Genomic DNA, 23,514 nt, shown 5'->3' on the forward strand with positions numbered 1-23,514 from the left:
AAGCATTAAGCCTACCGACTGGCGAGTAACCAACTTTATAAATCATTCCAGAAGACATCCGGTCTTACCCAGCCTGGTTACTGGCGTGACTGGGATCATTTTCCTTGTAGGATTTTACACTCTTGCCTAGAAAATTCACAAATTTTAAACAATCACAAACATAAATTTACGACCATGCCCCAGCAGGATTCGAACCTGCGGCTATCGCAACAGTAGGAGGACCGTCCCATCGCCTTTACCACTGCGCCACCAAGCCAGCTTCTAAATTTATTTGTTACATTGCTACTACCATATAAATTGTTTTCATTAGTGTTGGGAAGTATCGACTCAAATCGACTATCGACTGTTTAGTAATTGAATACTTTCTACTATCGACTGTTTCACTCGCTAATTTTGGTGCAACTGATTTTACTACTTTTTAGCAGTGACTGCTTCAGTCGCTATTTTTGGTTCGACTGATTTAATTACTTTTTACCAGCGACTGCTTCAGTCGACTGTTTTCAGTCGACTGTTTTCAGTCGCCATTTTCGGTCCGACTGATTTTGTTACTCTTTACTATCGACTGTTTCAGTCGTGTACTTTTAGTTACTATTTTTGGTTCTACTAGTTTCATTCGACTGATTTTTAATGAAATTTAAAATTTAAAATTTGAAATCTAGTGAAATGATAAAGAATTGGTCCCAATGCACTGCCTTGTTCTACACTCTTACTACGATTTAGATTTTGTTATAGCGTAAGTTTCCTCTTCTTTGACTCTAAATATTCTAACTGTAATGTTATATTTCGGTAGTTCAGTGTGTTGTTTCGGTAACATTTTCTGTAGCTTATGAACAAGGCTGCCCTGCCATACATTATCAAGACTTGTGCGAAATCTAAGAATAGAGTTGAACTTACCTTTTTGCGTTCAAAGGTTTTTTCAATTACATCTGTAATTCTATACACCTCATTAATTATCGAATATAGTTTTTATAATGTAGATATGAAAAATTATTATTATTTTAATTACTCTGTATATGTTTCAGTTCCAGAGGCGTTCAAGTAGAGATTCCTCAGATTCGAATCACCCTGAAGAAGTGCCCAGACCTGTAACGCCCTATTCTGTAAGTACAAGCTTCATGTTTTCAGTAGTATGGTAAAAGGAACTATATACGCATATAATGAACTAGGAGCTTAAATCAAATATAAACAATATCGGAGATCTCTATTGAATGTAATTGCTGAAATCGTTTTGACGGTTGAGAGAAAACAACAATTTTATTTGGTCGACACATCAGTCTTAACATTAGCATAAAGATCGTCACATCCCATCTGGCATTTTCAATCCACATTGCCTTTCTCAATGATTATGTTTTAAGCTCAGCAGTACTTCTGCCGCTCCAGAAACTCTTAAAATATATTAAATTCTAAATTGAAATTATAGTTGCGTATATTTTATATAACCTAAATTTCACGGCGGCAACTATTTGATGCTCGACTGAAATGCGTCATTTGTAGGGGATAGTGATTGATGATTTCACAGGCTAATGCCTCGTAATGCTTGTTATAATGTATTTTTTGGCTATCCAGAACGCTCTTTATTTTTTTTTAAGTCAGTATCACGTGTGGAAATCGATAAAGAATAGTTGCCATAAGCTTCATACAGCCTTCGATGACCTTCAGCTGCTTTTTTAAATTAAAGTAAAAAAGTCTAACTTCCCGCAAGTGCAATATACTCGGTACAAATCCGGACACTTTCAACGCACTGATGAAATACCGTAAAATGAAGCCTATCAATGAGACTTCGACATGGGGTAAGCTACAAATGTACCGAATACGATTTAATACACAGTAGCAGCATATATTTTAAATCTTTTATATACGAGGGTTACTATTTTTATTTCGGGAATAGGAAAAAAAAGTACATAGTTAAGTTGCGAATATATTTTTATTGTTTTTCAAAGTACTCGCCACGATGATTGATATACTTTTGCATACGCTTAAACCAATTTTCAAAGCATTTATTCTATTCTGAATGAGGTATCTTCAAAACATAATTTCTGAACGCTTCAGCAGCTTCTTCGGGCGATAAAAAATATTGACCACGTAGTTTATTATTCACGGATGGGAACAAAAAGAAGTCATTGGGTGCCAAATCAGAGCTGTACGGCGGATGTCCCATCAATTCGATGTTTCGTCTGCTCAAATTGTATCTTGTTTGAGAGCTCGCATTGTGATGATGAAGAACAATCCGGCGTCTCTTGTTTGTTTTCCTTATTTCACCGAAGACTACTGGCAAACAAATGGTTGTGTACCAATCAGAATTGACTGTTCTACGATCCTCTAGAGGCACTGTTGCAATGTGGCCAGTTTTCCCGAAGAAACAGGCCGCTTTGAAGTGCTTCGTGTGCGACCAACTTTTGTTGGATTTGGTTCATCTTGCAATACCTATACAGCCTGCTTACTTTCGGGCTCATACGAGTATATCCATGATTCGTCACCTCTCACGATTTCATAAACGTCTCTCGAAGCACCGCGATTTAATTTCTTAAGCATTTATTTGCACCAATCGACACTAGCCTTTTTTTTTGAGTGATTGAGTCATTGTGTTGGATCCAACGCGAACAGCGAACCTTTCTCACAGCTTCGTGTCCATGTAAAATCGCATATATGCTAGTAGAACTAATGCTTAGGGATGCCTCAATCTCACAATAGGTGACATGAAGATCTTGCTTAATCATTTCGCACATATCATCGATGTTTTCTGGCACAACAACCGATTTTGGACGACCTTCATGAAACTCATGGGACAGCGAAGTACAACCACGATTGAATTCACTAAACCAGCGATATAGGGTGGTTTTTGATGGAGCTTCATCGCCAAAAGTCAATTTAAGTTGATTGATGCACTCTTATTGTGATAATCCACGTCGATAATCGTAAAAAATCATGGCACGAAAATGTTCACGATTCAGTTCCATTTTTTGCCGAGACGAAACTTTCAACTAAATATAAAATAAACAAATAGCGTCCGTGCGACAAAATATTCTGAGTACGTATATCGTCAAAAATGTCAAACTTTACGATGAAACCGTCAGGTGGCCTCATATGAAAACAGTGTTGCCAATTCCCGAAATATAAATAGCGACCCTCGTATAAACCTATACTTTTTAGAATGCAGATAAGAAAAACATTTCTTATTAGTTACCCTGTATTTTTTAAATTATTTAACGTATTAATGTGTAGCATAGTTGTGACGTTCCAGATCTATAGAAGTGCAGATTCCCGGATACAATTTGTCTTCCAAAAAGGATTGGTGATGTAAGTGTTAGTATTAAGTGTCCAGAAATCGTAAATTAGACACGAATACATTTTATGCGTTGTAATGCATCAATTTTCGATATTTTACAAGGTTAATACAAGACACTTTAAATAGCAGCGGGACGACTCCTGCCTGTAGGACAGTATATTTTATAAAATATGAATTTTATTTTATACTTTGGCAGCTATCTGAAACTGTTTTCGAAGTAATTATAAAAGTCAATTTTGAAAAGTTCCAATGCTCTATCAGACATTGTTCAATGTCAGGAGTAGGTACGAACATACTGTGTACAGATGTACAACAGGTCAATTGAAAAGTCCCCGCCCTGATACATAGATGGCACTACTAGAATTAAATCCATATATTTTTTAGTTAGCCCTAACTTTTGTTATTGCGAAAAAAATTGATAAAAATGGACGCATTTGTTGGAAAAGAAAGTGCTGCTTCACCAAGATAATGCACCGTGTCACAAGTCAGTGAAAAAGATGGCAAGACTCCATAAATTGGGCTTGAAATTGCTTCCTCATTCACCGTATTCTCCAGATCCCGCCTCCGGCGACTATTTCTTGTTCGATATCTCAAAGGAGTGCTCACTGGGAAGTAATTTTCGTCGAATGAAGAGATGATCGCGGAAACTGAGGCCTATTTTGAAGCAGAGGACAAATAGTACTACAAAAGTGGTATCTAAAAGTTGGTGGGTCACTATAATCAGTGTATCACCCTTGAAGGGAATTATGTTGAATAAAAAAAAACTAATTTTGCCAAAAAAAAAATGAGTTTTACTATGGTAAGCTGGGGACTTTTCAATTGACCTGTTATAATAAGTAATCAAAAAAATATTTTGGAATAAAAATTACGATACGCCACTGGAGACAAAAAGTCTAAAATGTATAAATATTGGTTCACCAGCTGAATACCATATACTATCTATATTATTCACGAAACTATCTGATATCACAAATTTTTCGGACGTTTTGGGGCCCTCTCCCTGGGGCCAACGATAAATTTTCCGATTTCGAGATATTAGAGAAATCCGATGTCCCACCGCAATACATCGAAATACAGGATCGCAGCTCATTTGTTATTCTGCTCGTTTAAATTTTGAATTTATGTATTTGTTTGCGTTTGTTTTCGAAGATGCAACATAGGTTTTCCTATGTTGTAAATTCGGTAGAGTAATTTATCAAAATATTTCAGTTTCCATTTCATTGAAGTTTTGGTCAGTAAAATGATATTAATATATTACATAAATTAAAATAACAACTAAAATTAACATGTAGTTATAGTTATAGAATGACCTAACTCACACTACAATTTTTATAAATTTTTATATATGTTTAATAAAATGTTAATGCTATCAAAAAATAGACGCAACCAAATCTGGCGAATAAGGTGGAGGTTCGAGGAAGTCATACTTTAAATAACTTATTTTAGTGACCAGTTTTAGAGTTTTGTAATTTGATGGAATATTGTTCCCTTCCTTGACTATTTAAGACCATTTCACAAAATTTTATATATAATTGATTAAAATATTATATCAGTTATTTTAACAGTTTGACTTCATATGTCAGAGAGAGATCCTTCATTTTATATCCATTCCTTAACTTTTAAGTTATTGCTATCCTTTTTTATTTCTTCAATATTGGTATGGTTGTTTTAATGCTTGAGCATTAAGAGCAAATTTAGTTGTAGTCGAATTTCGAATAATGAATTTCTATTTTAAAAAATATAAATACACCTTGAATTTCAACAAGTAACTGTGTTTGTCTTAAAATGTCTTTATCCATGGATAAACTTAAATAATGTTCAAACAAGATGTGCCCATCTTGCATATAATTACCAATTAAAGTGATTTTTGTGATAGTTTTGTTTATTTGCCTTGAAGAAAAAAATACACAAATACTTAAATATATGATATTGAGATAAGGTTTTTTGAGAGTACATTGATATGTTTCGAATAAGTATGTTACGTCATTAATAAAATAATATATAATACAGAATATATTATTTAGAGTCCTGTTTACATTGGCATGTACCTTTACAGCTAAAACGTTTTTTGGGGAACAATTATCGTCAATTTTGAAGCACAAATTAGGGCAAATTAGTTCAGTTCATTAAAAAAGGGTCACTAACTGAGACAAGCATTTAGAAGCTTTAGTCCAAACCAAATGTAAACAAACCTCTCAACATTTTATGGCGTTACTATTTTCGTACGATTAAAATCCATGGGAATTATTCGTGAAAAACGCTATTTGCATGAATTATAAACTTAAATAGAGATACTTTGTAAAGTGATTGTCCACATATTAGAGACTGGTTGAGCCCATGCCAAAATTATCACGATATTTATAAATAAGATCGTAACTGAAAAGAAAGAGTGGAATTCTAAAGCAACCTAAAGAAATATATTAAGCTACATCTTTTATGTACTTGGTTGGACCAAAAATTGGCCCTATAAGCTGCTACAACCTAGAGATTCCATGACGTCTTTAACAGTAATCAAAAATTAGATTTTAAGCTGGATCCCCTGAAGAGATAAAATATTTTATCGAAATAGAAGATTTTCCGGAAGATGAAAAGATATAACAATAAACGATGGATAATGCTTTGGTTAATCTGCATATTTCTTTAGCATTGGAATAAATGAATGTTAAATTACGAACGGATCTAAGTAATTTGTAGTTTTAATACCAGAGATTTTATAATAGAATCAGGCTAAAAGTTCTTAAAAAGCGAAAAGTCGTTTCTGCGAATATTAATATTTTTTTATGCATTAGAAGGAATATCTCCATGAAATTAAATAGTAATAAGATCTACCACACGTTTTTATTTGTGTAGGGGAAAAATAATAAAGATTACTCAACAATTTTTAACAATAGGAATTACAACACACTGAATTACAAATTTAAAAGTATGTATTAATATGTGTTATCAATAATTAGATGACCCACCGACTTGTATCACCTATCATATTGTTACTATTTTTCTCTTAGAATAACAATAACTATTTCGTTGATTGTCTATGAATTAAATCTACTCGCGTGTTCACTGGCAAGTGTTGTCAGTGACAGTGCAGCTGTCAGGTGACATTATATCCATTGTTATTTTGAACAATTTCATTAAATCCTTGTTCTGATGAAGATACTCTGATGAAATAGGTTTGATGAACTGTTGATCTGAATCCGGTAATGATAAAGGTACGTGATAAATTTGTATTTGTATTTACAATTGTTCAAGACTTAATTCTTTAAGAATATTACCAAAAAAATTAATACTATGAAAGCAGACATTGAATTATCCTCGAAAATATGCGTCGCGCGAAACGATGTCATTTGAAAACAGTTATTATATACTTGAATGTTGGCCAAGAAGTGCTTAGAATCATTTTCTATCCTAGAAATTAATGAGCGCAATGAATCTGGTGGTGGGTAGTGTCAACATAATCTCTTTCCAGAACATAATGGAATGCTGCTCGTTTCCTGGATCACAGAAACACTGCGGTGTATCCTGCTCGCTGTTGTTGCATCTGATATGCATGAAATCGTTGCATTCTAAGTCGGTACACTTCATTTCCAGTCACTTTCGAACCCTATTGTGACATACCAATATTACTACATCAGTTTATGTCTCTTGTTTCCAGAATAAAGTGTTGCAAGTGATCGTCGATGCCCTATATTACGTCTCCAACAAACAAATTCAACGCGATATCCCCTTAGAATCCATAACGAGTGTAATTCGAAGTTTCAGTGTGGAGTACTCTGGAAGACTATTAGTGCATCCCAATGCACTCGCTAAACAGTTAAATGTGCACGATGGCAGTGTAGTGCATAGGCTCAAATGCAAACTACCATACGAACTGTCTAATAGACACATAGAATGAGATCTAATAATCTCAAGAATAAGTTAGAATATTCTTTAGAATAAGTTAGGACAGACTTTAAAATAAGTTAGAATAAGATTTAGATCATAAGTTGTACAGATTACTTACTGAAGCGATCTTCTACGTTCTGAGATAGTTATATTATATAACGGAAATCATAGTCGAAAACTCAAGTCGTCTTATCTTTGACATTATTAGTAATAAACGTACAGTACACTTACAAAGTAACAGCTAAAATTATTAATTTCACCATATAAACCTTCCCTGGATTTCTACAAATATTTCGAAGCCAAATCGGTTCAGCCGTTATCGACATTTAGTGAGACTAACGAACAGCAATTCATATTTATATATAACGATACAAAGTAAATCTTCAAATAATCAATTTAGAATCGCCCGCAACTATTTGCTAGAGGAAATAATCTCAACATTTATAGGAAAAGTAAGAACGCATAAAAGTGTAAGAAACGAAACTAAACAAGATCCCCCGTATGGTTTTTTATGTCCGCTCTCGCCTGAGTTAATTTAACGAATATAATTCGCGATAAACCCGTGAGCATTAAGAGAAAAAGCACTCCATATACGTGAATAAAATCTTCGACCGGTATATCTATGATACCATCATTATCAATTAAGAAACGTTTAGTTAGGTAGACATTTTATGTACTTCGATATCTTTAATCGGTGGTGGTGGTACGTCGAGCTAGAGACAAGGCAGGTGGGACTTCTGGGTGGCCTAACAAGGCGACATGAGCCGTACGGCACGAAGAGATACATTGGCTTGTACGCCGGGCACTGTATCACTAACAAAGTGTAAAGTTGCAGATAGCGGACAGCGAAAAGGACGGCGGGTTTTTACTGGAAGATTTCCCGCAATTTTTCCGTCTCCCTGTCGCTTATAAATCCTGCAACGGGCCCTATTTTATCATCGCGCATTTAACCCGTTAAAAATTGTTAATTTAATTCCTAATAAAATATAAACTGAGTGCGGTTGATGCTCGCTGGGTTTAATAGAAATCATTTTCCATGAAACCAGAGGCACAAAGGAGTTAAGATTGTTGTTAGACTGTTTTAGTGATGATTTCTTGAGTTCTCTGAACTTTATCTTGATTAATTACTGTTAAAATCATTATTTCGTCTGTGCTAGTCTTTGATATCTTTTTTCATGAATTTTCACGTTAATTTCCGTAAACTAAGAAACATGATATCAGAATCAATATGAATAAAATATAAGTTGCGTTTGGTTGATGCTTTCTGGGTTTAGTAGAAATCATTTTCTATGAAAGATTGTTTTGAGGCACGGGAGAAGAACTAGATGTAAAAAAGGAGTTAGATTGTTATTTGTTGTTAAACTGTTTTAGTGATGATTTCTTGAGCTCTCTAAATGTTATATTGGTTGATTATTGTTAAAATTATTATTTTTAAATGATTATGAACTTATACATTCATTCATCCGTAAATGAAGAAACATGGAATAAGAAATAACATGACTGTTTTCCCCTTGGCGTTATTAATATTAAAAGTAAAGAAAGTTGTCGCGAATATAATTTGTGACTAAATAACATCCATGAATCTTTAACATTTATATTGATACTAAAACTGTTGATAACAGTGACAGCTACACTTTGTATGGAGAAAAAATTATAGGTTTTAGTATTTCCTCGCAATAATTTTAAATATATATATATATATATATATATATATATATATATATATATTTATTTATTTATTTTTATATATATAGATATATATATATATATAATTGCATTTTCAGAAAATGTATGCAGAATAACTCAAAAGATCTATTTGCTGTAGCAAATATTTAAACATTTATAGAAACTTTGTTTCAAACTTTTTTCATGAATTGTTACATTAGAATATAAGTTGCGATTGGTTGATGTTCTCTAGTTTTAATAGAAATTATTTTCCACCAAAGAATTTTTGAGGCCTGGTAAAATAAGTAGAGGCAAAAAGGAGTTTTAATTTTTAGATGTTGGTTAGACTATTTTAGTGATGATTTCTGGAATTCTCTGAACGTTATCTTGATTTATTATTGTTAAAATTATTATATCTTTTGTACTGGTCTATATTTTCTATAATAAGGTTTTCTTGTTTACCTAGATCAATACTCAGCTTTCAGATGTGCATACAATTTCCTTATTTTTTTCTGTGCTCTCAAAAGCTTTGGTTTTCATAGCAAGTTTTGGTCAGATGTTAAGTTTATTTTTATTATTTAACATATATTTATTTTAACACAGTTTATATTAACCACAACAAATCAGTAGTTCCGATAAAAGAGAGAGAGTTAATTAAATTGTTAATAGTCAAAATTTTGTTCGAAAATTAATCCATTTATAAAAATTTGTTATTCTTGTCATTGTCTTCTAAAAACATAAAAATAAATCTAAAAACATAAACATAAAATCCCAACAATGAATCATTCGTAGTTCATATAGAAAATCAATTGAGTTATTTGAGTGAATTGAGGGTATATTTTTTAGGTAAACTGCTACATATTTTATGCATTTATATGACGTTATATATTACTAGCAGACTATATAGAAGTAGCAGACCCAACAGACTGTTGTGTATTTTATGTGTATGTAATTTTATGTGTATACTGTAGGCTTAAAAGTGTTTTATAGAAACTTTGAACTGTTTCAATTAACACCAAGAAAGAAAAAAGTCATGTCATTTTCATATCAGGTACATTATGTCCACGAAATCAATATTTAGATAGACATTTAATCTTAAAATTGCCTATAGTAGAATCAGCTAAATGCCTCGGAATATATATCGATGGTAGATTAAATTGGAAACATCACGTTAGACAAAAAACAGAGCCGATTAGACTCAATGTCAAGCAACTGTATTGGTTAGTCGGAAGATACTCTCAACTTGACATAAAATCTAAGGGATTGGTTTATCAATCAATTATAAAGCGTATTTGGACCTATGAGATTGCACTAAAGCCTCAATACAACTAGTATACGCACCTCAAACAAACTTCTATAATTAATTAATAATGCTTGCCGCCATGTAGCCAACAAAGAGCTACACGATGACCTCGAAATCAGATGGACTTACGAATCGATCCAAGATTTCGCCCTAAAACATGAAATAAGGTGGTTAAATCACAGCGAAAGGCATGAAATCAGAAGATTGAAGCGAACCAAACCACACAACTTGTTTCATGCATAAGTGTGTTCTTAACTTTAGCTTAAGTACATTAGTTTTATTTTAATTTGGGGAAATATATACTGATGTATTAATCCTGTAGTCGCCTTACTTGTAAATTAAATTGTAAATTAAGATTGAACTAAGCATATCTAATGTAAGATGCAATTATCAATAAAAAATAATCTTCTAATATTTTATTTTTCTCCATCGTAACGTAGTTTAGCCTTGCGGCTTATTAATAGTCATTGGAAAGGTCACTTGAAAATCTGGGTCTGAAGGGATCACTGGAATCAATGGTAGGAGAACAACTTCACCTTTAAACATACTGTACTAAATAATGCCCTCAAGATTCTTTTTATAACCAATCGCGTGGTGTTGTTTAGCTTTTAATTAATTATATTTAGAGATTCTTCTATTGGTGTGTTTGTCATTGAAGTCTCCCTAACCGAATGGACAAACTTTGGTAAAATTTTCTGTGTCTGTTTTCTTCAGTTCGAGATTGGTTTAGATTCACAACCCAGCTCAGTAGATGACGCAGCGATAGGGCTTCATGATGTTTCAAAAATCTTTTAAAATATTCCGGTTTAGAGGAACGTAACTCAAGAAAATCGGTAATTGGATATTAGACAAGACAACGTTTGTTGCGACTCTTAGCTTTTCTTTTATATGATTCGTCTGTCCATGTGTTTGTAATTGAACTTCTCTTAAACGAACGGACCGAGTTTGAAGAAACTTTTTGTGTTTGTATGCTGATTTGAGAATAGTTTAGAATCATAATATGAATAAAACCATGAAAATGACCCATCAAAATCACTAATTGGCTGTTAAGTAATAATCGGAGAGTATTTGTTTCATTGTTCAAATAAATTATTCCATCCAAAGAAAATACCAATGTTCGGGCAAGGCGACTTCCGTTGGATCTGCTAGTTTTTATATATAAAATTCCGTTCATCTGCATATAATTGAACTCCTCGTAAACGGTTGGACCGAATTGGATGAAACTTACTTGTTGTGTTTATGCAGGTTGGAGGACAGTTTAGAATCATAATATGATTCGATGGGTCAAACTGTGATAGGGATCCAGTATCTCTTAAACCTTTTCAGATTATAAGAATATAACACATCAAAATCACTAACTGGACGTTACTGTAGTCATCTGAGAGCTGTTGAAATAAATTGGTCCATCCAAACAAAGTGCCAATGTTCAGGCAGGATGACATCCGTTGGACCGTGTATCTGTATGTAATTGAAATCCTCCTAAATGGTGGATTATTAATTATGCAATTTGGAGAATGGTATAGGTTCATAGGATACGATAGGTGGAGCTTCGATAATGATCCAGGATATTTAAAGATTTAGTTTTTGAGCCAAATAACTAATTGGATGTTACTGTAGTCATCTGAGAGTATTTTTTTATTGTAGGAGTACATTATTTCGTTCAAACAAAAAGCTAATGTTTTTTTTTTGTTATTTTTCCTTTATATGTCGCTATTTAGAGTGACAGAACTGAATAAGGTTAATTGTCTTAACGGTGTTCTGTTATCTGCCGGTATATTGGTATATATAAATGATACGTATTGCAATAAAACGATATCCGTCCTAAAAAAAAGACTTTTACCAAACAATCTTCAAAGATGTCGATCATCCGACACTGTTTATATATCGGAAAAACGTCGAGAATTTGTCTTATGCCTTCGCAGAATTTTTTTCTAAATTCCCTTAGATAATTCTGTCATAAAAACGCAGAATCCACGTTTACGACCCTTGAAGACCGTAGTTTTTTACCAGTGCAGTTATTCCACGTGGAACAATACGAAACCCTTTAAAAAAACAGTTATTTAACTCCTCCATGCCCTTCCCAAGAGTTTAGTTTCGTTTTTTAAGCGCGCTTTTTAACCGAGATAAATAAAACGACCGATTTCTTTAGGTCTCGATACCTGGTCAGTTTCACGTTTACTATTATTGTCTTATTGACCAGAGCTTTGTGGAGTTAATAGGGGCGCGGTTGTATTTGGATGTATACCACCACCATCGAGAAATGGTACGAAACGTGTATTTTTATCTTTGGATAACGTCGGCTAAGAACGTGCTGCTGGGCTCTTGTGCTCCTCGTCGCCAATTGTAATTGTAGTTTTGTACTATTACTATAAATTCTTTGGTTATTAAAGACAAATAACGATTTGGGTATCGATGATATTATTTGGGTCTCATAGATGATAGCGGAAGCCATTCGTACCGTTATTTTAGTATGTTTAAGTATCACTAAAGTGCCTAAACGGATCTGCCATAAAAATAAAGTTAAAAATAATAATTTTTAACTCGCCGAATTTGCACTGTACCATCAAACTTAAACCCGATGAAGAAACCTAGAGAAAAGAGACTTAATTTGACTTTTACCGATATATACTATAACACTAACTGACGTATTCATCCAGCATTGCAAATATGGCGTTTTAGTGGTATACAGTATGTGAATTTACAGTAATATATGTTATTTTTAATTCTTACCAACATAGAGAATACCGAAAAAGTAATTACTCTTTATATGAAGGTTTTAATATTGTTCGACCATAACCATTTGTCGTAATTGACGTATTCATCCAGCCTTGCAAATATAGCATTTTTACACTATGCGAATTTACAGTAATATATGGAACAATTAAACTAACAGTGCTCATATAAGGTAATATTCTGTAATACTGTCATTGTGGAAGTTATTTTTGATTCTTACCGACATAGAAAACATCGAAGAAGTAATCTTTACTCTTTATATGAGGGTTTTAATGTTGTTTAACCATAACACTAATTGACGTATTCATCCAGCTTTGCAAATATGGCGTTTTAGTAGTATACAGTATGTGAATTTACAGTAATATATGGAATAATTAGACTAACACTGCTAATATATGGTAATATTTTGTAATATTGTCATTGTGGAAGTTATTTTTGATTCTTACCGACATAGAAAACATCGAAGAAGTAATCTTTACTCTTTATATGAAGGTTTTAATGTTATTTAACAATAACACTAATTGACGTATTCATCCAGCGTTGCAAATATGGCGTTTTAGTAGTATACAGTATGTGAATTTACAGTAATATATGAAATAATTAGACTAACACTGCTAATATATGGTAATATTTTGTAATATTGTCATTGTTTTGAAGTTATTTTTGATTCTTACCGACATAGAAAACATCGAAGAAGTAATCTTTGCTCTTTATATGAGGGTTTTAATGTTGTTTAACCATAACACTAATTGACGTATTCATCCAGCTTTGCAAATATGGCGTTTTAGTAGTATACAGTATGTGAATTTACAGTAATATATGGAATAATTAGACTAACACTGCTAATATATGGTAATATTTTGTAATATTGTCATTGTTTTGAAGTTATTTTTGATTCTTACCAACATAGAGAACACCGAAAAAGTAATTACTCTTTATATGAAGGTTTTAATATTGTTTGACCATAACCATTGGCGTAATTGACGTATTTATCCAGCCTTGCAAATATAGCATTTTAGTAGTATACACTATGTGAATTTACAGTAATATTGGAATAATTAATCTAACATTGCTAATATGTGATAATATTTTGTAATATTGTCATTGTTTTGAAGTTATTTTTGATTCTTACCAACATAGAAAACATCGAAGAAGTAATCATTACACTTTATATGAGGGTTTTAATATTGTTTGACCATAACCATTTGTTGTAATTGACGTATTCATCCAGCATTGCAAATATGGCGTTTTAGTAGAATACAGTATGTGAAATTACATTAATATTTGGAATAATTAAACTAACATTGCTAATATATGGTAATATTTTGTAATATTGTCATTGTTTTGAAGTTATTTTTGATTCTTACCAACATAGAGAACACCGAAGAAGTATCATTACACTTTATATGAGGGTTTTAATATTGTTTGACCATAACCATTGGCGTAATTGACGTATTTATCCATCCTTGCGAATATGGCGTTTTAGTAGTATACATTATGTGAATTTACAGTAATATATGGAACAATTAAACCAACATGACTAATATATAACAATATTTTGTAATATTGTCATTGTTTTGTAGTTATTTTTGATTCTTACCGACTTAGAGAACACCGAAAAAGTAATCTTTGCTCTTTATATGAAGGTTTTAATGTTATTTAACTATAACACTAATTGACGTATTCATCCAGCATTGCAAATATGGCGTTTTAGTAGTATACAGTATGTGAATTTACAGTAATATATGTTATTTTTGATTCTTACCAACATAGAAAACATCGAAGAAGTAATCATTACACTTTATATGAGGGTTTTAATATTGTTTGTCCATAACCATTTGTTGTAATTGACGTATTCATCCAGCATTGCAAATATGCCGTTTTAGTAGAATACAGTATGTGAATTTACAGTAATATATGGGAATATATTGGTAATATTCTGTAATACTGTCATTGTTGTAAGTTTGTTTTTGACTCTTACCGACAAAAAGAACACTGAAAAAGGAACCTTTATTATTCATATGAATGTTTCAAAGTAGTTTAACCATATCACTAATTGACGTATTCATCCAGCATTGCAAATATGGCACTTTAGTAGTATACAGTATGTGAATTTACAGTAATATATGGAATAATTAAACTAACAGTGCTAATATATGGTAATATTCTGTAATACTGTCATTGTGGAAGTTATTTTTGACTCTTACCGACAGAGAACACCGAAAAAGTAATCTTTACTCTTTATATGAAGGATTTAATATTGTTTAACCATAACACTAATTGACATATTGATCCGGCCTTGCAAATATAGCCCATTCTTAGTATACGCTATGTGAATTTACAGTAATATATATAAGAAATAAACTAACATTGCTAACATATGGTAATATTTTGTAATACTGTCATTCTTTTGAAGTTATTTTTGATTCTTACCAACATAGAGAACACCGAAAAAGTAATCTTTACTCTTTATATGAAGGTTTTAATGTTATTTAACAATAACTCTAATTGACGTATTCATCCAGCGTTGCAAATATGACGTTTTAGTAGTATACAGTATGTGAATTTACAGTAATACATGGAATAATTAAACTAACAGTGCTCATATAAGGTAATATTCTGTAATACTGTCATTGTGGAAGTTATTTTTGACTCTTACTGACAGAGAACACCGAAAAAGTAATCTTTACTCTTTATATGAAGGTTTTTAATACTGTTTAACCATAACACTAATTGACGCATTCATCCAGCCTTACAAATATAATGGTAATTTTTCGTAATTATTATTATATTTCTGTTACCGAGATATAGAACACTGAAAAAGTAATCTTTATTCATTATATGAAGTTTGTAATATTGTTTAACCGTAATACTAATTGACGTCCAGCATTGCAAATATGGCGTTTTAGTAGTATACAGTATGTGAATTTACAGCAATATATGGCGTAATTAAACTAACAGTGGTAATATTTTGCCAATTCTATTTTAAGATAATGATGAAAATCAATTGCAATATTCATAGCAAATGTTGAAAGATGATTGAAACTATCAAAATCAAATTGTTTTACAACAAGGGCATTCCTGCTAAATATGATATTTTTGCCACTTCTCTGACCAAAATAATAGCTTTTCATGCGTGATATGACGTGTGCTGTGATGGTGATTGTCAGTTTTGATAACAATGATAATAATCCGGTCTGCAAAACTACAAAACTCTTCATACCACCCACAACACTCGGTTTAAAAAATAATAAGAACTGACTGAGTCTGCTAGTAAATTCATATATATTTGGTATAAAATAGTGGAAAAACAGGATGGGTATTGGTACTCATATAACAATATCTTATCAATTATAGTTATTACCGCTACCCTTACTACCCAATAACGTTTAATATCCAGTTTAAATTTTTTTAAATTTGAATTGTATGACAACCTATACAATTTTGTTATTACCATAAAATGAGTAAATGTTTAATTGCATCAAGGTGACGTTGTTCAATATAAATATTTTGTTAGACGTGGTAGTATTGAACTTTAAAGCACGTTTTGTCGAAACAAAGCGGTTAATATTTTGATCTTAAATATAAATAAGGACATTTGTCCAAAGGTATTGGTATTAGAGGCTATTTGTACCTACAACTTTAGTATATTTACAAATATTTTAAAGCACCCATAGTAAGGTAGCCTGCAATAAAAAAAACATCAACAAAACGAGACAAACTAACCTCTGTGCGGAAACTTCTGTAGTATGAAACTAGAAATGTTTCTTAATATATAAACAAGTTAAAATCTGCAATTAGTTTAGTATGTGGATGGGGTGTTTATTTGACTTTTACCGACTGACTCATAACAAGAAATATAACAAGAAAATTAATGTTATACTCAAACAAAAATAAACTACTTATATTTTTTTTAATTCGTCTCATTTGATCAAAAATAATTCTTATGATTTACATAAACCGATATAACATAATAGATATAAGCACCGGATTGTCTGAGCGATAGTCTACTGCTATAATGATATCAGTAACAATACAAAAGCATTCGTTTACTGACTGCAAACGTAGTCGAAGAAACACCGATGATGCACAACGCAGTGGACGTTCAAAACATCAGAAAACATCACATAACCGTTTTGATTGCTAGAAAAGTGACGTCGCTCAATTAGCTAACATGGTAGAGATATCAAAAGAACGTGTTGGTTTTATATTGCATAGAGATTTGACTATGAGAAAGCTTTGTTCAAAGTGAGAGCCGCATTTTGCTAACTGTTGACCAAAAACAAGAACGTGTTCATAATTCTGAGTAGTGTTTGTCCATGTTTAAACGTAACAAACCAGAATTTTACATCGATATGTGATAATGGAAGAGATATGGCTCCATCAATTCAGTCCGGAATCACAAGGATCGTAATCTGAGTGGATAACAACTGGTTTTACAAAAATGGTAGTAAAATGTTAGAGCGGCACTGAAATTATTTTGTGGCTCTTGATGGGGATTACGTTGATGAATAAAGCCAATTTTAAACGAAAAGAAACGCTTAGTTTTTAACTCAGCTACAGTTTAGAAATTTTGAATTTGGTTTGAATGATTTCGACTACATTTATATTAAACTCATAGAAGTATAAACTCATTCGGTTATCATTTATGCATGCATATATTAAAAGAAACCTCAATGTTGTCGACTTAGTGATACTTAGAGAGACGATACTTCTTTAATGCCCGGCAAAATCATTCACTTACTCTTCATTCCTATCTCTCAAATTTTCCGGAAAGTAGTCAGGGTGGGAATGAAGAAAATGTGATTTAGTAACACATTAACCTTAATTTGAATAATTTTAATAATAATTAATTAATAATAATAATATTTGATAATTTTAATAATTTGAATAAAACATAATGAATAGTAATACATTAATTTATAAACTAATTCTATCTGAAGTTATAACAAAGTACAAGTAGTTGTCGACAAAACCTACAATTGGACTAAAGATTGGAATATATAGCTTAATAGCCCTAAATCGGTTTATGTTAATTTTGCGTTTAGACAAAATGATAAAAAAGCAAATTATATCACTTGACTGGTTCCCAATTCCTTGCGCAGGATCAGCTAAATACCTCGACATTCATCTCTATGTTAGATTAAATTGGAAAGATCACGTTAGACAATAATCAGAGCAGATTAAGTCAAGCTATTGTACCGGTTAGTCGGAACGCGCTCTTAACTTGAACTAGAATCAAAGATATTGGTTTACAAGTCAAAATAAAGCCAATTAGGAACTATGGTGCGTATATATGGTGTTGCACTAAAACATCAAACCAACTAGTAATCCAACGCTCACAGACCAAAGTTCTACGATTAATTAACAATGTTTATAGCTATCTAACCAACGAATACCTGTACGATGACCTCGAAATCAAATGGATACAAGAAATTATTCAAGATTGCACTTCAAAATTTGAAATAATTCTGCTAAATCACGGTCACGTGGAAGCAATATTGGACAACGCGCACTAAATCATGAGATTGAAGCATACAAACTTGTATGGCATATAAGTGTATTATTATCTTTAGCTTAAGTAGACTAGTTTAATTTTGACTTGGAGAATATATACTAATGTATTAATCTAGTACTCGTCTTGCTTGGGAATTAATGTTTAAGTACAACAGAACAGTAGTACTAAATTAATTTGTAAATTAAGGTTGTACTAAGCATACCTAATGTAAGATATAATTAATTTAAAAAATTAACAACTAAAAATATTAGTAATTTAATCAACAATTTTTTACATATATTTTTCATTTCGCAATAATTTAACACTAATTGTTTAAATAATAACACCTTTAATAGTTCCTCTGACATCTCCGATGATAACTTGTGTGTGTGTGTGTGTGTGTGTGTGTGTGTGTATTTTTCACACCAGAACCTGTTTTCTGAAGACAGTTTAAGCAAGAACAACCATATAATTATTTATGCAACACAAAGCTTTGTATGATTTAAGATTAAAACATTCACCTGTGGATTTCCTTGTCTTTTTTCGTATAGGTCACGACAATCAAATTGTGCTGATGCTTCGTTTTCCTTTGAACATAAAATAATGTTGGACACGCCTACCAATCTACCATTTAACTAACCTTTCATCATCTCTGGTCTAAGTCTGTGTTATATATGTAAAGATGCATTTGAGGAAACATATACAGAATTATTTAATAAAGATGCTTTTACAATGTTGCTGTAATAAAGTTTTAACACTTGCCTTGATATGGTACTATTTTCTAATGTTTAAAAATATAAATTGCGCAAATAATTGTAAAATAAATCTTCGGTCTGATCTATAGATATCACCACTACAAACGTATTCATATTATATATATAACTAGTACTAAAATGTACTAAAATTTAAATATAACACAGGATGATAAGTAAAGAAATAAGAAAAAAACCTTAATACTGAATCTGCAGAAAAGCATACTCGTACTCTTCATACCTAATCCCCAGTGACTATTAATTATTTTCAAACCTCAAAAAATATGTCCCACGAAATTGTTAGTTTACGCATTTTAACACATTGTTGTTAACACATTTAACAATGTTATAATGCCTAGGATTTGGAGTGGATGGACACATACGAATTTACGAAATAAAGTTAAAATGACCTCAAAAGCAACGATTATTTTCCTCTTGTAGTGAGAGGTTTTACGTAGATATACTAATAGAAAAAAACTGTAGTATTAAAAAGTCAGAACGAATGCTTGTCGACTTTTGTTGATTGTTTAGCCATGAAACTTTATTTGATACTGTTGCTATCAAAAGTGTTTGGTTATAACTATTATACTAAATAATAAATAAATGGACATTATATAAAACATATGGTGCATGCTTTTTTGTTGTATTTTCCCTCAAGGTTATTAATAATATTTACGAAATAGAATTAGCGTTAAATACTAAAAATGAGATTATCTCAAAATAAAACACAGGTTAAAGGCTGAAAAATTCACTATGAAATTGAATTTCACTGAAAGTCATTGTTTAAGTGGTCATCTTCGAATAGTCCGAATATTGTTCATACCTGATTCCTTGCGATTACTAATTATTTTAAGATTTAAAAAAAAAAGATGACCCAAAAGCATAAATTTGAGACAAACAATGAAAGCCGGAATAAATATAAAGGCATTGAAGCAAAACAGATAGAAAATTATTAGACGATATTTTACAGCATTGTCTTTTAAATGTTGTTATTTTATAACTATTTTTTCGCATAACCATCTCGATTTAAAATATAATATCTCTGAGTTAGGGAAATATTTCATTAACTACATTAGTTCAGAATTCCATAAAAAACATGTCTCCTTGAAATGTCTTCAATCCATCCTTCCATATATAGATCTGTGCATTATTGTCATTTATATGGAATTAATTATTATTAAACAAGTTATTAAACTTTAATACCATGTCAATAAAATAATGGTTATATAAAAAAGTATACATCGCAGTTAAACGTAAAACAATTTATTTTATAGACTATAAAATAATCCCGGATTATTTTGTTTCCTTTATTGATTGCTTGATATTTATTTCCAAGTATTTATGTTTCAGGTCTCGGTTAGTCTAAGTGTATTATGTGTTGGAGTTAATACGTTGCGTTTTTGTCTTTTGGTGAGAAAATAGTGCATTTAAAATTAAATCGATGAACAATATTATTAAGAATAGTTTCTTCTCTGTATTGTATTAGGATGATTGTCATGAGATACATCCATTAATTAACTCAGATAGTTTTTCCTTCTCTACTCGGAGCTATGGTAACCTTCCAGAATAGTAAGCTACTATGTTGTCCAACTTGTAACTGTTTGTTGTATTTTTTATGGAAGATCTTACTTCTGTGGAAGTAGTTTTCAGTCCACTGAATGAATATGTTGCTGAGACTGGGGAATTCGCATCTTTTGAGCCTCTCCTGCTACTGTTTTCCAACATTTCAATTTTGCTGCTACTTGTTGTGCCCCATAGTTGAATGCCGTGTGTCTAGATTGGGTTGATGAAGGCTCTGTATACCATCATTTTGTTCTTAGCCAACACATACTACGGAATTTGCTGTTGAGTTATTTGCAGTTATTTCAGAGGCGTTTCTGTCAGTCCAAGTCCAGGCCCAATTACTTTATATGTTCCTCTTGTGGAATGTTTTCGTTCCATCATTTCCATTTCCATGTTTCTACAGTTTGTGAAGCTGCTATCAAGATTTTTTATAATGAAAAAGTCCAGTAGATGAAGAATCTTTCTTCTGGCAGTTGGCCAGTAACTAGGTTCGCCATTGGAGAGCTATTCAAGTTTCATTTGATTGTCATTGGGTGTTCCAGTCGCTGACAGAGATAAATACGAGACCCATTTTAGCAAGGAAGTTTTCAGAACCTCTTTCAAGTATTGTATGTCCAGGGGGCGGTAAACTGCAGGTATTATCATTTCGGTTTTGTTGTTTGAAAGCTTTAATGAGGTTGCCTGTATTGTTTTTATGCGAAATTCCTCCAACGAAAATGTTTATTGTAGTTTAAATAATACAGACTGTTATCCGATGGATTCGTTGTATTCACGCTGAAACTTTAAGTGCAACATCGTATTTAGTTCATAGCGCTTTGGAGATATGTTCTTTATTCTTTCCTGTTCCAGATGAATTTAATCATTTTTTGACTTCCCTCTATGATCTGCCTTAAAAGCAATCCACATTCTTCTTGAGGATCCGGCTCGATGAATTCGCCTTTGCCTATGAGAACCCTGGATACTTTGAAACCACGTATTTGAACGAATCTCCATCTTTGGCGAGCGATTTTACAAATTTCTTTAGCTCAACTTTATGCACAGCGGTGGTAAAATTACTTTATGTGTAGGCGCCACCGAGCTCAATTCCCTAACATATTTTTGAAGCAATGTTAAACTATCTGCAGCATTTCTGATTCTGTTACAGAATTTTCCAGTATTTAATAGTTTTTTTTTTCATCACATTTCTATCTTGTCGTTGGGGTAACTTCTTTTACAGCAGACCGAATTTCTTCTATTAAATTTCAAGTTTGTTGCTCAAGATAGTTTATAGTCTTAAGTGTTACGTTTAAACAGGTGTGATTATTATTCTGAACTTATCTCAAGCAATATTTTTGTTTTGCAGTCCGGTGTTAATAATAACTATATCAAATATCAACCAATTAAGCGTTTAACAAAAGAAATTGTTATAGTTTAACTAAATATAATACATTCAACATTATCAAAAACCAATAATTTAGATTTTTTTATTTTTCGTCTGATTTTTTAAAAATTATTGTTAACTTAGCATTCTATAATCTACCCAATGGATAATAAGTATTTGATGGGATTTATGTTACAGAATGATATGTAGGAGATCACTTGAATAAGTGAGTTATTCTAAAAACTTATAAACTAGTATGATGCTTAATTTTATTATTATTCTACGCTATTGTAAAAACTGTGTCTATTAATCACATCGGATGGTTGTAAACGTTTTAACCCACGCACTCCACTGATTTTGCACCCATTATATTGTTTGTTGAGTGCATTCAGGTGAGCTGACACTATTTCAGGGTACTTTCCGCTAGCACTTCGGATTACACAGTTATAATTTCCAGGAGGTTATCGCACTGCACACGTAGCACTTTATTTTAGAATCTCTGAAGGATGGCTATATTGAATTTGCTAGTAGTACCCCACAGTTCGATATCATACTTCCATATGGGCCTAAGAATTGACTTATACAGCAACATCTTATTATCCAAGGTTAATTTAGATTTATACGATATAAGCCAATACATCTGGTTAGGTTTAAGCCCAAGTTATATACGTTTTATTGGTGCATGTTTATTCCAAGTAGTGTCTACGGCATTCATAGATATTTAACTTTATCTACTTACGGGATTTCATGATTATTCAGATTGACTGGAGGACAATCAATCATCACGTGAGTATTTATCATATTATTTCCCTTGATACGCCATGTTTTCAACCAAAAATGGATTTTGTTGAGATGATATTGGATTGTAATGAGATGATAAAATAGTCATATCGTCAGCCACAGTAGTGGCGTTTGAGGTCAGTAAGTCAACTGTATACAAGAGATATGACACAATGAGCCAAGGCACTGCCCTGGGGACCACCTGAATATATTGGATGTAGTTCAGTGTATTCGTCACCATGTCTCACAGTAAAATATCTATCTAACAGGTCAATTGAAAAGTCCTCATAGTCTACCATAGTAAAACACATTTTTTGGCAAAATTAGTTTTTTTTATTCAACATAATTCATTTCAAGTGTGACATATTGATATTATTCCATGCGCATCCCAAAATACAGACCCCATAACCTTGCTAGCCGGCTGTTGCGTTTTACCACGCTTTGGAACGGGTTCATAGTGTGCAGTCCACTCGGGGTGAATGTCGATTGGATTTCGGAGTGAAATGATGGAGCCATGTATCATCCATTGTCACATATCGACGCAAAAACTCGGGTTTATGACGCTGATCATCTTCAAACCCTGCTCCGAATCATCAACTCGTCGTTGTTTTTGGTCAAAAGTGAGCTCGCGCGGCACCCAATTTGCACAGAGCTTTCTCATACCCAAATATTCGTGAATGATATGATGTACAC

General features: G+C 32.2%; 1 protein-coding gene across 3 annotated transcripts in view; it reads left to right on the forward strand.

Moving 5' to 3' along the window:
- The window catches only part of Kni (knirps), a 902,599-nt gene that overhangs the window by 613,752 nt on the left and 265,333 nt on the right, over positions 1-23,514 (forward strand). For 2 of the 3 annotated variants that reach the window (XM_076415606.1, XM_076415607.1), the window contains one exon: positions 1,023-1,100. In XM_076415606.1, coding sequence (XP_076271721.1) covers positions 1,023-1,100 — 78 coding nt within the window. Of the gene's footprint in view, positions 1-1,022; positions 1,101-23,514 lie in introns of those variants that run through there. The other variant, XM_076415609.1, reaches the window with a different exon arrangement.

The sequence above is a fragment of the Rhynchophorus ferrugineus genome, unplaced genomic scaffold (assembly GCF_030347505.1).
Source record: "Rhynchophorus ferrugineus isolate W39M unplaced genomic scaffold, kcgeb_rfMv2 rfM10, whole genome shotgun sequence".
Taxonomy (NCBI): Eukaryota; Metazoa; Arthropoda; class Insecta; order Coleoptera; family Curculionidae; genus Rhynchophorus; species Rhynchophorus ferrugineus.